This window comes from Cyclopterus lumpus, chromosome 22 (assembly GCF_009769545.1).
Source record: "Cyclopterus lumpus isolate fCycLum1 chromosome 22, fCycLum1.pri, whole genome shotgun sequence".
NCBI lineage: Eukaryota > Metazoa > Chordata > Actinopteri > Perciformes > Cyclopteridae > Cyclopterus > Cyclopterus lumpus.
The window spans coordinates 20,254,610-20,271,287 of NC_046987.1; the positions used below are offsets into that span (position 1 = coordinate 20,254,610).

Sequence of the window (16,678 nt, forward strand, 5' to 3'; positions counted from 1 at the left end):
CTCTATCGAAGGTTTTTTGAGGCACGACTGTACGGTATATTACTGTAATTTACGAGGCGATATCATCAATCAATATAAGCTTTAATAAAGGTGCATCTCTATGCTTACTGAAAGAGGTTTATCCAATTTCTGTTCTCTTTTTTTTTTTTTTTTTTTAAAGAAGATTTTCTGGGTTTTTTGCACTTTTGATTTCAAGAGCATCATTAAAAATGATGAATTCTTAGAAATTCTGTGAGAAGAATAGGGGGGGGGGGGGGGGGGTTTGTATGGTAGGCCTTTTAGGACCACGTGTGTGTGTGTGTGTGTGTGTGTCTGTGTGTGTGAAAGCATCTGAATCTCAGGCCGTCCTCGAGGATCAAGGTGTTTTAAACGAGCCCAGCAACCATCCCCCTCGTGGCCTATGCCTGCCACCTAGCGGGCCCTAAACCCATCACCCCTGTTTGCAGCCTCGTTCAGGTGCATGAGGAGACGTGTGTGCGTGTGCGTGTGTGTGTGTGCGTGTGCGTGTGCGTGTGTGTGTGGCTGACAAGACAATTCACCACAGACTGGTTATACTGGCTAAGGAGATATAAAAACAGACATTTACTGGCTATGACAAGTGGTCGGTTGAACATCCTCAACTCTAGCAGTCATAATCACAAACAGATGGCGAGCAGCTGCCGGGTGGCATCCAGGTGGCCACGCGCTTGCTTCCTCCTGCAGCCACATCCACGGGACTTTTGTAAAGCACGCTCGCCCCACGTGTCGGCATTCAAAACCACGCCCCCCCCCCCCGCCCCGCTACAGCCAATCAGACGGCGGCGTACACAGGAAGCGGCCCGAATCTTCTCAGCGAATCGGAGCGCTGGTTGTTGTGGAGCCGCATGCCGAGGCCCCCCCCCCCCCCCCCCCCCCTCTCCGTTTCCACTGTCAACAGGGAGGAAGGTACGGGGGGCTACATTGTCGCCTCGCGCCCGGCTTCACCAACTCACTGTTTTAAAAAGTTTCGCTTCGGCGTCGCCTCGGAACCGACTTTGAACTCGAACCGGTCCAAAGAACATGTGAGACATGCTGACGTCACGTTATTCTCATTATTAGCCCGTGGCGCACGCATGTTTATCTTTTCTCTCTGTGTGTGTGTGCGTGTGTGTGTGTGTGTGTGTGTGTAAATGTAAACTCGTTTTATTTGTTAGTATCGTGCTTCTTCCTGCACGCCCGTGTCGCCGTGTCGAGTCCTGCGGTTCACGTGAGAGGAGGTTCCGGGGTTTAGGGGGTCAGGCTGGTCGGGCTGGGTCGCATTTTAGCTGACACCCAGCTGAATAGGTCGAAACCACCAGACAGCCTGTGTGAATAGCTTTATTGTGTCCCCCTGGCTGGCGTGTGTGTGTGTGTGTGTGTGTGTGTGTGTGTGTGTGTGTGTGTGTGTTCGGGTTCAAACCTATAGGCCTCGTCCACAGAGGGGGTGGGGGGGTGTATTTGGTTACTCGGCCGTTTGTTTCTGTCCCATTGGTCTCTGAGCTTTTCGTTTCGCGACACTCTGCATTCCGCACCGCTCATGTTCGCCCGAACAGAGCGACACGTGTTAGCGGCGACCCGTGCAGTTGTTTTACTGTCTCTCTCCCCCCCCCACCCTTCCCCCCCCCCCACCCTTCCCCCCATTGCTTGTCAGCCCGCAGTGCCAAAAGTGCCGAGGATGACGCAGACAAAGAAATCCAGAACCGCACCGGCGTCTGAGTCCTCGGGCTCGGTCCAAGGTGGACCCCCAGCAGAGGCTGCAGACCCGGTGGAGTGCCAGGAAGCAGCAGCAGCAGCAGCAGCAGCAGGAGGAGGAGAGAACAATGTTGGAGACCAAGAGATCATCAAGTCCCCCAGTGACCCCAAACAGTACAGGTACATCCACATTCAAGTATTTAAATGGTGCACTGCATCGTAGCCCCGTTACATGACGTCCATCTTCCTCTGTTTTGGTACTTTATTCTCCGCCACTATTATGTATATGATTCTTTGTGCGATGATACACAATGCGAGGATGCTTATTTTCCTCATATTCATGAACGTGAAAAAAAAAAAAAAAAAACTGGAGGAAATGACCCAGATCCACTAACCCAGATCTCCCAATAAAATTAAAAATAATACCGCGCTTCTCTTCCAGCAGTTCAGTTTTATTGGAGTTTGATGGCACGATGGGACACACACACACACCCACACACACACACACAGACAGACATTAGCTGTGAGAAAGCATAGAAAGAGAGTCTCGCAGGGCACGAGATGCAGTCTGATTTAACAGCCTGTTTTTCAAAGTACAACAACAAAAACAATGCATGTTGTAATTCTCAATGAAACAACACTTTCTTTGCCGTTTCACCTTTTTTTTTTTTTTAACCTTTCTCCCTCCAGGTACGTGGTGCTGGACAACGGCCTGCGAGCTCTGCTCATCTCGGACTACAGCGGTCCAGCTGAGGACGAGGAGGAGGACGACGGAGAGGAGGAGGAAGAGGAAGAGGAGGACGACGATGAATCTGGAGATGAAACTGAGGAGGAGTCCGAGGAAGAGGACGACGATGACTACGGGAGGGGCAGCGATGATGATGATGAAGACGACGACGACGAGGGGAAAAAGAAGAAAAATGCAGAGAAACAGGTATATATTATATTATATTATACTATATTAAACCGGGAAGTGTTTAATATCGAGACTAGACAACAAACTTTTAATTTGCAAACCAAAGACGATAAGATATGCAGATTCATGCAAGAGTGTAAACTATTTATAGCATTGTTAAATACACACTTTTTTTTAAAAAACACTTTAAAACCTCCACACATGCAGAGCTCGAGCTACTTAAAGTATACATATATTAACCATTTAAAAGCATTTGTGTGTTAGCTGGTTTATTTGGTGTAAGTGTTCACAGTAGCAGGACGGTGTATTTGGGAATCAGTCAAAATAAACATCGGTGCCCCTGGTTGTGTGGTTTTAATCATTTATAATCCACAACTAGGGCCTAAGGCACAGAGGAGTTATCTATATCACGCTTAATTATCACTAGAATTATAATTTAAGTTAATTGCCAAACTCAAACATGACTCGATTTTGTGTGTGTGTGTGTTTATCAGTCTGCAGCAGCGCTGTGTGTCGGCGTAGGCAGCTTCAGCGACCCAAGTGACCTCCCCGGGCTCGCTCACTTTCTGGAGCACAGTGAGTAATCAATAAAAATTTAAAATACATTCTCAACTTTGCTTGGTTAAGGGTTGATTTGCCCTCAAAGTCGGCACGTTGAAAACAATCGAAACGCTCCCTTGCAACTTTAATGTGTGTTGGGGTGGAGCCTCAGGAACCATATTTTATGCATTTTTCTTTTTTGTTTTGTTATTTTAAATTATTCAGTGTGCCCTCTTTTCCTTAACCTGTTTTGTCTACTTTTGACTTCAGTTAATAATCACTAAAATTTCCCAGAATGCCTTTCACCGAGCAACAAAGAATGGGTTGGAACTTAAAAAGTTTTTTTCCCCTTCTTGAAATGCAACGTATTTCCAGATCAATATGATGTGTCCGCTCCCTGATGTGAGGGAACAGAATTGTTTATTCATTCTTTTTTTATCTTCAAAACCCGTCGACACAAAATGTAAAAAAGAAAAGAAAAATACTATCAAGTTCTGATATAAATGCCGTGTCTGTTTGGGCGGCTTCCCACATGAATGCAGAACCACAACCGAGAACTATCCCATTTATTTATTTATTTACCCCCCTCCCCCCTCGTTGTGTCCCAGTGGTGTTCATGGGCAGCGAGAAGTACCCCTCAGAAAACGGCTTTGATGCGTTCCTCAAGAAGCACGGCGGCAGCGACAACGCCTCCACCGACTGCGAGAGGACCGTCTTCCAGTTTGACGTCCAGAGGAAGAGCTTCAAAGAGGCTCTCGACAGGTGAGGGAGGACCCGAGCGCTTTGTTTATTTATTTATAAAAAAAACAACAAACACACATCTTGAGGTAACCATCTTGTTGTTTTCAGATGAACAACAAAACGCAGGAATAAGAAAAGGAGAAAGTAAATAATAAAAAATAAAAAAAACGGTTATTGTTATACAGGGAAAACACGGCGTCCTGTTTTTTTTAACTTTTACTCTGTTGGTCATCGGCGGACCCGAGATGCAGCAGCTTTATGTAAATTCATCCCAAAGTGTCCAAATGACCTGAAACCAGGGTTCAAACCAGCCCCTGGGGGTTTCGATTCCCGGGCCGGACAGCCCCTCCCGCATGGCTTCCTCCCACAGTTCAAACGTGCAGTGATGTATTACTGGAACGGGAAGAGGTTAAAGATGGTGGATGGGGCAGAATTCAGATGTTTTAGGGAGGAAAACACCCTTTTTTTTAAAATGTAAATGTGGGGAGGATTTTTAATTTATGCATACATAAATAAATATTTGATATTTATCAAAATGTTAATTTAAGCTAACATAGCTTATGTTTTATAATTTGAGGCATATTTGTCGTGTTTTTTTGAGAAATGTGAGCTTGCTAGTGCAGACTCTTTTTTTCTTTAACTAAAAGGGCATTAGCAAGCTAACGTTAGCTTGCTATTGCTAATGTTAGCTTGCTAGTGCAGACTCTTTTTTTCTTTTACTAAAAGGGCATTAGCAAGCTAACGTTAGCTTGGTCAGTTAGTCGTCAACAATTTTAACGGTATAACTTGAGACACGTGTTAATTTACAGACTTTGCTGACTCTTTTAAAAAAAATGTTATCGTACTTTATTGCACGCTTTTATTTTGCTCACATTTGACAGCTGTGATTTCTGCATGTTTGCCGATGCCTAGCAACATAAAGTATGAATAAAAAGACGTCTCCCGATCCGATGAGTCGTAGGACTCAATGTAACGCAGGTTTCAGGCGTAAGCTAACGGGCTCCGTAAGCTAACGGGCTCCGTAAGCCTCCGCTCAGTCCCGCTGTTGTCTCCGGATCGGTCTACATCTGATTGTGTCCTTCCTCTCCGGTTGGCTTACCGCCCCTGATTCATAGCCTCTTTGTCCTCTCAGGTGGGCTCAGTTCTTCATCTGCCCCCTGATGATCCGTGACGCCATCGATCGGGAGGTGGAGGCCGTCGACAGCGGTGAGTCCGGGCGTTTAAACTTTCCATCAGAGTCCTCACGCATATATGTTTTAGCTGTTTTAAAAAAAAAAAAACTTTATTTAACCAGGTGTCCCATTAAGATTAAAAAAAATCTCTTTTTCGAGGGCGACCTGGCCTAGACATATGACAAACGCATAGTTACAAACAAAAAAAACACAAGACAAGTTAAAACAAACTAAAAGTTAAGAGACAGTTAATTTAAGAAACGTTGACATTTTTGGGAACCTGCCTCTCCATTTCTTTCATTTTATATCTAAAAGTGGCATCAGTTCTTTTTTTGAGTTTTTTAATTATTCTGCAACGGAGTTGTTGTTATTATTTTTTTTGCCTCTCCTTCGGGTGCATCAGAGTACCAGCTGGCGAAGCCGTCGGACTCCCACAGGAAGGAGATGCTGTTCGGCGGTTTGGCCAAACCCGGACACCCTATGGGCAAGTTCTGCTGGGGTGAGTTGGTACAAACGCGGCCGCTGGGACGCACAATGCACACGGGGGCCTCCTCCTGGTACGTTCGGCAATAACAAACAGGACCGACCGACGCCAAGTTTCCTCCGTGCGTTTGTAAAACCTCTTTCCAGTGTTTTCTCGTAGCTCTGCTTATCGATTGCTTATCCTTGTCGCCGCACCAGGGAACGCCCAGACGCTGAAGCACGAGCCGAAGAAGAAGAAGATCAACGTGTACAAGCGACTGCGGGCCTTCTGGAAGAAGCATTACTCGGCCCACTACATGACGCTGGCCGTGCAGTCCAAAGGTCAGGAGGCCGGTGTTTTCTTTTTTTTCCGTTACGCTTCAAAGAACCGGCCTCGTTAACACTTTGATAGAAATGTAAATTGTTTTCAAAAGTTATCATACTGCAGATGAATTGGAGAGAGAAAAAAAAAAGAAGCAATCTGTAGATTAATGGAGGATTAAAACATAATTAGTCTGGGCTAATATTACTATTTAAGTGTTACAGGATTTAACTAATAAGGAAAATATGAAAACTGATTAAGTTGAAATTAGTCTTCTGATTTAAAATCATCTAAATTTGAGAGGAAATGCATATTTGAATGAATATTATATATTGATTCTAAACGTATATCACCTTGTAAAGTTGATATAAAGAAGTTGTTGGAAACATTTAGACATCCACTAGATGTTCGCCATATTCATAGTAAAAGAATAAAACCAAAAACAGTAAAGTCGCCATAATTGGAACGCTTTATTACGGCAGCTTTAAGTTTATTACTTCTCAGCCTTTTCGGTCCCGGTTGTTCCACGTAAATGTCACCGGTGTGTATTTCTGGAGGAAGACGAACTCTCAGAAACGCTGAAGAAGAGCGACTTCTGTATCCATTTCCAGCTCAACACTGAAAATATACGCTGCGCTGCATCGTTTTATTAAAGAATATAGTCAATAATTGGCTCTTTTTCTTTTCTCTACATCACGCTGTGAGCCTTCGATCACAATCGAGGAGGAGTGTTTCCTCGAGCGCAGATCGCCTGCAGGAAGACAAGTTTTTTTACATGAGACGGATCCCAACGTTATATATTTACACCAGCGATGCCGTCGATATCCTGGGGGAAGAGCTCTCGGTAAACAGGGAGGCAAAAGCATGCACGGATCTCCTTTTTATTTTTAACAATATGAATCCCTTGAGCGTGTAATCTGAAACCCACACGGGCAAGAGTGAACGAAACAAGCGTATAGAGTTACAGAATGCAATGGGACTCCTTGAATGGGCTCTGACCATCAATGGATTTACTGGAACCTCCTATTACTGCTCCAATACGTTGATTTCTCTTCATTGTAAAAGATCAAATTGCAGTTTTAATGAGTTATTCTACTTCTTTTTATTCATTTTAAATAGGAAACCAACCGTAAAATCAGGTACGTACCATCCAGTGTGTTACGAACACAAAGTGGTGACTTGTGGGTATAGCTATAATAATAATAATAATATTATTAATAAAAGAGACCCGTTTTTATGGGTATTTATGGTCTAAAAATGTAGTCGACACCCAAAAACTGCATTGTTTCACGGAGGAATTGTGATCTTTTCAGACGGATTTAGTGAGACGCACTCCATCTTCTTTAATTTATGCTCCTCCTCTTCCTCCTCCTCCTTTAGAGAAGCTGGACACTCTGGAGAAGTGGGTGAGGGAGATCTTCAGCAAGGTGCCGAACAAGTGAGTACCGGAGGAGAGGCCCTCGGTCACGGGGACGAGGCGCCGCTGTGGATTGAGCCTGAAGAATCCTCTGAGACTTCAGATGTAAATGTCAAGTCTCTCTGTCGCTCTCGGCTCTTTTCAACACCTGAAAGAGAGATAATTCTTTTATATATTTTTTTTCTCCTCCTCCCCCTAAAGTCAAACTGGATTAGTGTTTTTCTTGCAGGACTTCTATTGGCTTCTCGAGTCCCCCGAGGCAGGTTTTTTTCGCCGTGCATAACAAGCCTGTGATGTGAAACCACGTCGTGGTTTTCAGTTGCCTTCAGGGACTTCATGCTCCTGTTGATAACACGTCTCTCATCCAGTGTTTTATCGCCTTGATCAGTTTAAATTCACTTTCATCACTCTGAAAAGTGGACAGTGGGGAGTTTCTGGAGGAGCAGGTGCTGTTTTACATTAGCTTTGGAGCACATCCACGTCCAGAGTCTGGTCCAGAGTCTGGTCCAGAGTCTGGTCCAGAGTCTAGTCTAGTGTCTGGTCAAGCGTCTGGTCTAATGTCTGGTCCAGAGTCTGGTCTGGAGTCTAGTCCAGAGTCTGGTTGAAATGGTTATCTTTTAAACGTTTCAATTATCTCGTATTTAAAATAGTCAGCGTAGTAATTCTTGTTTTCCTCAACAGAAATTATTTATAAAAAGGCACATTTTTAATTGTCATTGTTCTATTTGACTCTTTTGTTTTCTATAATTATGGGTTTTTTTCTGGGGGGGTCTGCAGCGATCGGGCCAAGCCAGATTTTTCTGATCTGCTGGATCCCTTCGACACGCCGGCCTTCAACCGGCTCTACAGAGGTACGTTTCTATAGTTACCGAGCCGGTAGCGGAGCGATCTGACATTGAAATGTGTTTTTTAAATCGGGGGTCAGAGGTCAAAGAGGTCGAGGAAGTGCCGTGTTGGTTCTCTAACTGTCGGTTTGTGTGTGTTGCAGTCGTCCCCGTGAGAAAAGTTCACGCTTTGAATATCACCTGGGCCCTCCCCCCCCAGGAGAAACACTACAGGTGAGACCCCGTGTGTACTGTAGAGACCCCATATGTACGGTAGAGACCCCATATGTACTGTAGAGACCCCATATGTACGGTAGAGACCCCATATGTACGGTAGAGACCCCATATGTACGGTACATTACATTACATGTCATTTAGCTGACGCTTTTATCCAAAGAGACTTACAATAAGTGCATTAAACCATGAGTACAAACTCAGAACAACAAGAATCAAGCAAGTACAATTTCTTCAATAAAGTTAAACTACGAAGTGAACGAGCTGGGGTGTACGGTTTTACCATGTCCTGGATGTAGACCGGACCCGATCTGTTCGCAGCACGGTACGCAAGTACAGACCCCGTATGAACGGTAGAGAGCCCGTGTGTACGGTAGAGACCCCATATGTACAGTAGAGACCCCATGTGTACGGTACAGACCCCGTATGTACGGTGTACGGTAGAGACCCCATATGTACGGTGTACGGTACAGACCCCGTATGTACGGTGTACGGTACAGACCCCATATGTATGGTGTACGGTACAGACCCCGTATGTACGGTAGAGACCCCGTGTGTACGGTGTACGGTAGAGACCCCATATGTATGGTAGTGACCCCATATGTACGGTGTACGGTACAGACCCCGTATGTACGGTGTACGGTAGAGACCCCATATGTACGGTACAGACCCCGTATGTACGTGTACGGTAGAGACCCCATATGTACGGTACAGACCCCGTATGTACGGTGTACGGTACAGACCCCATATGTATGGTGTACGGTACAGACCCCGTATGTACGGTGTACGGTAGAGACCCCGTGTGTACGGTGTACGGTAGAGACCCCATATGTATGGTAGTGACCCCATATGTACGGTGTACGGTACAGACCCCGTATGTACGGTGTATGGTAGAGACCCCATATGTACGGTACAGACCCCGTATGTACGTGTACGGTAGAGACCCCATATGTACGGTACAGACCCCGTATGTACGGTGTACGGTAGAGACCCCATATGTACGGTACAGACCCCGTATGTACGGTGTACGGTAGAGACCCCATGTGTACGGTAGAGACCCCATGTGTACGGTAGAGACCCCGTGTGTACGGTACAGACCCCGTATGTACGGTACAGACCCCGTATGTACGGTGTACGGTAGAGACCCCATGTGTACGGTAGAGACCCCATGTGTACGGTAGAGACCCCGTGTGTACGGTACAGACCCCGTATGTACGGTGTACGGTAGAGACCCCATGTGTACGGTAGAGACCCCGTGTGTACGGTACAGACCCCGTATGTACGGTGTACGGTACAGACCCCGTATGTACGGTGTACGGTAGAGACCCCATGTGTACGGTAGAGACCCCATGTGTACGGTAGAGACCCCGTATGTACGGTGTACGGTACAGACCCCGTATGTACGGTGTACGGTAGAGACCCCATGTGTATGGTAGAGACCCCATATATACGGTGTACGGTAGAGACCCCATATGTACGGTAGAGGCCCCATGTGTACGGTACAGACCCCGTATGTACGGTGTACGGTAGAGACCCCGTATGTACGGTGTACGGTAGAGACCCCGTGTGTATGGTAGAGACCCCGTGTGTACGGTAGAGACCCCGTGTGTATGGTAGAGACCCCGTGTGTATGGTAGAGACCCCATATGTACGGTGTACGGTAGAGACCCCATGTGTACGATAGAGACCCCATGTGTACGGTAGAGACCCCATATGTACGGTGTACGGTAGAGACCCCGTGTGTACGGTAGAGACCCTATGTGTACGGTAGAGACCCCATGTGTACGATAGAGACCCTATGTGTACGGTAGAGACCCCGTGTGTACGGTAGAGACCCTATGTGTACGGTAGAGACCCCGTGTGTACGGTAGAGACCCCGTGTGTACGGTAGAGACCCTATGTGTACGGTAGAGACCCCATGTGTACGATAGAGACCCCATATGTACGGTGTACGGTAGAGACCCCATGTGTACGATAGAGACCCCATATGTACGGTGTACGGTAGAGACCCCTTATGTACGGTACAGACCCCGTATGTACGATGTACGATAGAGACCCCATATGTACGATAGAGAGACCATGACCCCATATGTACGTTACAGCGCACACAAATCCAGAATTACACCACACACAGCGGTCCATGCTTTCCTCTGAATACATTTCATCAAAAGTGTTTTTTAGTTTTCTTCCCCGTGTCGCCGTATTCCTTCTCCAGAGCGTTGCCTCTTCACACAAACGCACTCGGACACGCCGAAGAGATCCAATGTTTGTTTTGTTGCCGTGATTGTTTTGTTTTTCATCCTTTTTCATGTTCCTCCCTCCTCAGAGTGAAGCCTCTCCACTACATCTCCTGGCTGATTGGCCATGAAGGCACAGGAAGCATCCTCTCAGTGCTCAGAAAGAAGTGAGTGTTATTGTCTATTTGTGTGTGTGTGTGTGTGTGTGTGTTTGTGTGGGCACTCCAAAAAAAAAACCAATTAAAAGGTCTTCAATTTGCTCGGTACACACAAGCTTTTTTTCTTTCTTTTCAAGCTCCGAGCGAGGCCCCGAGTGTTCTAGCCCCGATCTTCAAACTGTTGCACATTCGCCTACTCGACGCGTTCCCGTTCCGGTCGTGCGAGGAGCGTTTTGTCAGCCTCTCGTCGCTAAGTGGCGACGCCAAGAGCCCCACTAACGGTCCCTCTCACCACGGGCAACCACTCGGGGGACAAGGGGGGGGGGGGGGGGGCGAAGGGTTTGGATGGAATATTTCTATTTATCGTGTGTGTGCTATTTTTTTCAATTGTTTATAAATGACGACGGTGAGATTTTGAGTGTGTACTCAAGGTTTTGAATTCCCAGTCGAGCCAGTAGTTTTTTTTTTTATTGAGGACAAAGAGGCTGTTTTTTTTTTTTTTAAATTGGGGCCGTTGTTTTCCCCTGCAGTGAAATAATGGAAAGGTCGGATGGATTTTTATAAAGTTTAAAGCACACTACCGACATTTCTTTGTGTGTTTTTAGTGCATTTATTATACAACTGAATGAATAATGTCGACTGCTGGTTTCAGTTCATGTCGGCGCGGGATGATGAAGCTCTTTATTCTTATAATATCTTCTCCTAACCGTCGGAGTGCGTCATCGTACCGCGAGAACCTGTTCAAAGCAGACGAAATGCACGTCTCTTTGTCGCTGCGCCTTCTTTTTTTTTTTTAATGAATGAAAGACTGCGAATGCGTAACGGAGGTGACGTGTCTTCGATCCGGGGGGGTCGGCGAAGTGGCGGCGTACGCTCAAAACGCGCGAGTTCATTGTTGCCGCTTACGACCTTTTTTTAGGTGCTGGGCCCTGGCTCTGTTCGGAGGGAACAGTGAAACCGGCTTCGACCAGAACACCACCTACTCCATCTTCTCCATCTCCATCACGCTCACGGACGTGGGCTTCCAAAACTTCTACGAGGTAAAGAGAATCTCTTTTTGGCTCCGCCCTCTTTTCCTTTGTTACTTGTTTTTACATCAAAATGTCAGGTGTGTGTGTGTGTGTGTGTGTGGCCTTGATGATGCTGTTTGTTGACAGTGCCGGCCTCCATTAAACATTGAGTTCTTATGGGCTTTTCTTTTCTTTCTTAAAAAATTATGAATCCCGTAGTCCTTGTAAATAAAAAATGCAAAGTGTGTGCTAGTTGATCCTGAAAATAAATAATAAAAAGCTTGATTTACACGTGAAGGTGCTTCTGGGAGACGTGAACATTAAAACGAGCCGTCGTAATTTTGTAAGGGATGTAAAATAAAACCTAAAAGAGATGCTTCATCTGGAGAAGTATGCTTAAAAAAGAAAAGAATTGTGTGTGTGTGTGTGTGTGTGTGTGTGTGTGTGTGTGTGTGTGTGTGTGTAAATGATCAACATAATATTGTAGTTTTATATCCTGTGATATTATCCGACTAGAGCACATTAACGCATTATTTTGAGTTACACACACATTACTGCTGCACTAAAATGTGCATAAGTGTGCTCTCGAGTGTGTGTCTGTGTGTGTGTGTGTGTGTGTGTGTGTGTGTGTGTGTGTTCTGCTGTTGCCGGAGAACAAATCACACGTGAGGAAACGTCGGTAGGTTTTCCTCCTCTGTTGACGATTATTACTCTTTTTTTTTATTCACATTTTGATTTATGCCCTCGAATTACAACGTTCATTTCTATTTTAGGATTTAAATAATCGGCGCAGCTCGTTCTTTTTGAACCCGACGTCCATCTTTTGTTTTTATTTTGGGGGAGAAAAAGAGTTGATTGCAATAATTTTACCGGGAAAATGATTGTGTGGCAAAGTTACAACGTCTCTTCTGTCCTCCACAGGTGACTCACCTGGTGTTCCAGTACCTGAAGATGCTGCAGACACTCGGACCGCAGCAAAGGCACGCACACACACACACACGCACACACACACACACAATATATCACAACACACTCAAACAGAACTTTCATATTCTGTTGTTTTTATTATTTTAGTGTATGAAGTAGTTTATGCCGCTCATTTCTTAATGAATACCTTGTTTATTTTCCATTTATTTTAATGAGACGTTGACGTTCCGTGCGTGGAGGTAATATTTCCATATTGTTTGTCGGTGCCTTCAGAGTATACGAGGAGATTCAGAAGATTGAAGCGAATGAGTTTCACTATCAGGAGCAGGTGAGAACCCCGATATTTTAATATTTAACATTGTGTGTTTTGTTTTTTATGTTAACCGGTGAGAACGGTTCCGTTCCTCCTTCGGCAGATCGACCCTTTAGAGTACGTGGAGGACCTCTGTGAGAACATGCAGCTGTTCCCCAAAGAAGACCTCCTCACGGGGGATCAGCTGATGTTTGAGTTCGACCCAGAAGTGAGTCGTTCAGGGTTTTTATCATCTTTATATTTCCTTTTCTTTAGATGGAGACGTTAACGAAACGGGTCGGATGATCGACACCTTTTCATGTGCACTCTTCTGTTTTTACATCAAACGTTACGGTCTAATTGTGGCTTTTGCATATTTCTCTGTGATGACGACGACTTCGTACTGTGATTGACAGCTGAAATAGTTTTCACGTAAACAAGTAATTTAGAATAAAGGGGAGGAAACTTTAGTTGACTTTGTGTGGGTGTGTGTGTGTGTGTGTGTGTGTGTGTGTGTGTGTGTGTGTGTGTGCAGGTGATCAGTGGAGCTCTGTCCCTCCTCACCCCTGAGAGAGCCAACCTGATGCTGTTGTCACCAGAACACGAAGGCCAGTGTCCCCTCAGGGAGAAGTGGTTCGGCACACAATACAGCGTTGAGGGTGTGTGTTTCTGTGTCTGTGTGTGTGTGTGTGTGTGTGTGTGTGTGTGTGTGTGTGTGTGTGTGTGTGTGTGTGTGTGTGTGTGTGTGTGTGTGTGTGCGCGCGCGCGCACTCACCCACCGGTGTAACGGCTCCTTCCCACATTGTAGTCTTTTCATTGTCCTTTTCCCCCTCGTGTCGTCGTGATATTCAAGCTGATATAAATCAGCCAACCGGCAGCAGACGTGCCAGCATTCATCTCTTTTTAGATGGAGAACAATAGAGTTGGAATATAATTTAAAAAATGCATGAAAACCAATATTTTCACTCGTTTTTTCCAAACATAAATCTTAAGTCCACATGTTTATTTTAATGCTGTTAATGGATGTATGTTTGTTGTTTTAATGTATGTGTGTTTGTTGTTTTAATGGATGTTTGTTTATTGTTTTAATGGATGTATGTTTGTTGTTTTAATGGATGTTTGTTTGTTGTTTTAATGGATGGATGTTTGTTGTTTTAATGGATGTTTGTTTGTTGTTTTAATGGATGTATGTTTGTTGTTTTAATGGATGTGTGGTTGTTGTTTTAATGGACGTGTGTTTGTTGTTTTAATGGATGTGTGTTTGTTGTTTTAATGGACGTGTGTTTGTTGTTTTAATGGACGTATGTTTGTTGTTTTAATGGATGTGTGTTTGTTGTTTTAATGGATGTGTGTTTGTTGTTTTAATGGATGTGTGTTTGTTGTTTTAATGTGTGTTTGTTGTTTTAATGGATGTGTGTTTGTTGTTTTAATGGATGTGTGTTTGTTGTTTTAATGTGTGTTTGTTGTTTTAATGGATGTGTGTTTGTTGTTTTAATGGATGTATGTTTATTTTAATGGATGTGTGTTTGTTGTTTTAATGGATGTGTGTTTGTTGTTTTAATGTGTGTTTGTTGTTTTAATGGATGTGTGTTTGTTGTTTTAATGGATGTGTGTTTGTTGTTTTAATGTGTGTTTGTTGTTTTAATGGATGTGTGTTTGTTGTTTTAATGGATGTATGTTTGTTGTTTTAATGCTACGTGCTAACGGCTAACGTTCTCCCGTCGTCAGACGTCCAGCAGCAGTGGATGGAGCAGTGGACGGGGAACCTGCAGCTCAACGACGACCTCTCGCTCCCGGCTGAAAACAAGTTCATCGGTGGGCAACTCGACTTCGTGCACTTCGGTGTCCAATAATGTGCAACAAATGTATCGATCAGATGTATCGATCGGATGTATTGATCGGACCGAGAGGATCGGAGCCTTCTTGGTCTGGCTGGGCCTCTTGGAGATTTTAAAGCCTATATATATATATATATATATATATATATATATATATATATATATATATATATATATATATATATATATATTCGGGCTTTATACATGTTGGTGGTGATGCACCACGTTGCCATGACTCCCACTCGTATGCTGAACTTTTCTATTTGTTTATCGTGCACGTTTTCAGCCACTGACTTCAGCCTTAAGCCGTCCGACTGCCCCGACACCGAGTTTCCTCTCCGGATCGCCGACAGCGACACGGGCTGCCTGTGGTACAAGAAGGACAACACGTTCAAGATCCCTAAAGGTGTGTGTGTGTGTGTGTGTGTGTGTGTGTCTGTGTGTGTGTGTGTGTGCACGTACGTTGACACTCGTTTTGTCCTCTTTTTCTCTCTGCAGCCTACATCCGATTCCACTTGATCTCTCCTTTAATCCAGAAATCTGCTAAGAAGTAAGTTCAGGCTCAAATAACGAATAAAGACATATGGTTTGTTTTTAGCTTTTACGCTAATTAACTTTTTTTTTTTTATCTCTCTCTGCTCCTAAAATTAAATCCCTTTTTTCCTTTTATTACTTCAATCCTTTTTTGTTGCCTCCTCCTTTCTTCCCTTACTCTATTCTTTCTTTCTTTCTCTCCATCTCACCTTGTTTCCTTACTTCCTTCTGTATCTCACTCTTCTCACCTCCCTTCCTTCTCTCCCTCCCTTCCTTCCCTCCCCCTGTATCTCACTCTTCTCACCTTGTTTCATCCCTCCCTTCCTCCCTTCCTTACCTCCCTCCCTTCATTCCCTCCCCCTGTATCTCACTCTTCTCACCTCATTTCCTTCTTTCCTTCCCCCTGTATCTCACCCTTCTCACCTCGTTTCCTTCCTTCCTTCCCCCTGTATCTCACCTCGTTTCCTTCCTTCCTTCTGTATCTCACTCTACTCACCTCGTTTCCTCCCTTCCTTCCTTCCCTTCATTCCCTCCCCCTGTATCTCACTCTTCTCACCTCATTTCCTTCTTTCCTTCCCCCTGTATCTCACCCTTCTCACCTCGTTTCCTTCCTTCCTTCCCCCTGTATCTCACCTCGTTTCCTTCCTTCCTTCTGTATCTCACTCTACTCACCTCGTTTCCTCCCTTCCTTCCTTCCCTCCCTTCCTTCCCTCCCCCTGTATCTCACTCTTCTCACCTCATTTCCTTCTTTCCTTCCCCCTGTATCTAACCCATCTCACCTCGTTTCCTTCCTTCCTTCTGTATCTCACTCTACTCACCTCGTTTCCTCCCTTCCTTCCTTCCCTCCCTTCCTTCCCTCCCCCTGTATCTCACTCTTCTCACCTCATTTCCTTCTTTCCTTCTGTATCTCACTCTTCTCACCTTGTTTCCTTCCTTCCTTCTGTATCTCACTCTACTCACCTCGTTTCCTCCCTTCCTTCCTTCCCTCCCTTCCTTCCCTCCCCCTGTATCTCACTCTTCTCACCTCATTTCCTTCTTTCCTTCCCCCTGTATCTAACCCATCTCACCTCGTTTCCTTCCTTCCTTCTGTATCTCACTCTTCTCACCTCGTTTCTTTCTTTCCTCCCTCCCTTCCTTCCCTCCTTCCCTTCCTTCCCTTCCTTCCTTCCCTCCCCTCCAGTGTGGTCCTGTTTGACCTGATGGTCAACATCCTGGGCCACAACCTGGCCGGGCCGGCTTACGAGGCCGAGGTGGCCCAGCTGGAGTACAAACTGGGGGCCGGCGAGCACGGCCTGGTCATCAAGGTCAAAGGGTTCAACCACAAGCTGCCCGTGAGTCAATCTGGAGAACACACACACACACACA

General features: G+C 45.2%; 1 protein-coding gene across 3 annotated transcripts in view; it reads left to right on the forward strand.

Annotated features, from left to right (window-relative positions):
• Positions 1 to 839: 839 nt before the first annotated feature.
• The window catches only part of LOC117751519 (nardilysin-like), a 20,844-nt gene continuing 5,005 nt past the window's right edge, over positions 840 to 16,678 (forward strand). For 2 of the 3 annotated variants that reach the window (XM_034563434.1, XM_034563435.1), the window contains exons 1-21: positions 840 to 1,040; positions 1,649 to 1,869; positions 2,380 to 2,623; positions 3,100 to 3,181; positions 3,754 to 3,907; positions 5,019 to 5,092; positions 5,462 to 5,557; positions 5,740 to 5,862; positions 7,223 to 7,280; positions 8,037 to 8,110; positions 8,248 to 8,317; positions 10,644 to 10,721; positions 11,632 to 11,752; positions 12,644 to 12,702; positions 12,923 to 12,977; positions 13,066 to 13,170; positions 13,477 to 13,600; positions 14,670 to 14,756; positions 15,066 to 15,185; positions 15,278 to 15,329; positions 16,494 to 16,644. In XM_034563434.1, the coding sequence (XP_034419325.1) occupies positions 864 to 1,040; positions 1,649 to 1,869; positions 2,380 to 2,623; positions 3,100 to 3,181; positions 3,754 to 3,907; positions 5,019 to 5,092; positions 5,462 to 5,557; positions 5,740 to 5,862; positions 7,223 to 7,280; positions 8,037 to 8,110; positions 8,248 to 8,317; positions 10,644 to 10,721; positions 11,632 to 11,752; positions 12,644 to 12,702; positions 12,923 to 12,977; positions 13,066 to 13,170; positions 13,477 to 13,600; positions 14,670 to 14,756; positions 15,066 to 15,185; positions 15,278 to 15,329; positions 16,494 to 16,644 (2,325 nt within the window). In that variant the 5' untranslated portion in view covers positions 840 to 863. The remainder of the gene's footprint in view (positions 1,041 to 1,648; positions 1,870 to 2,379; positions 2,624 to 3,099; positions 3,182 to 3,753; positions 3,908 to 5,018; positions 5,093 to 5,461; positions 5,558 to 5,739; positions 5,863 to 7,222; positions 7,281 to 8,036; positions 8,111 to 8,247; positions 8,318 to 10,643; positions 10,722 to 11,631; positions 11,753 to 12,643; positions 12,703 to 12,922; positions 12,978 to 13,065; positions 13,171 to 13,476; positions 13,601 to 14,669; positions 14,757 to 15,065; positions 15,186 to 15,277; positions 15,330 to 16,493; positions 16,645 to 16,678) is intronic. The other variant, XM_034563436.1, reaches the window with a different exon arrangement.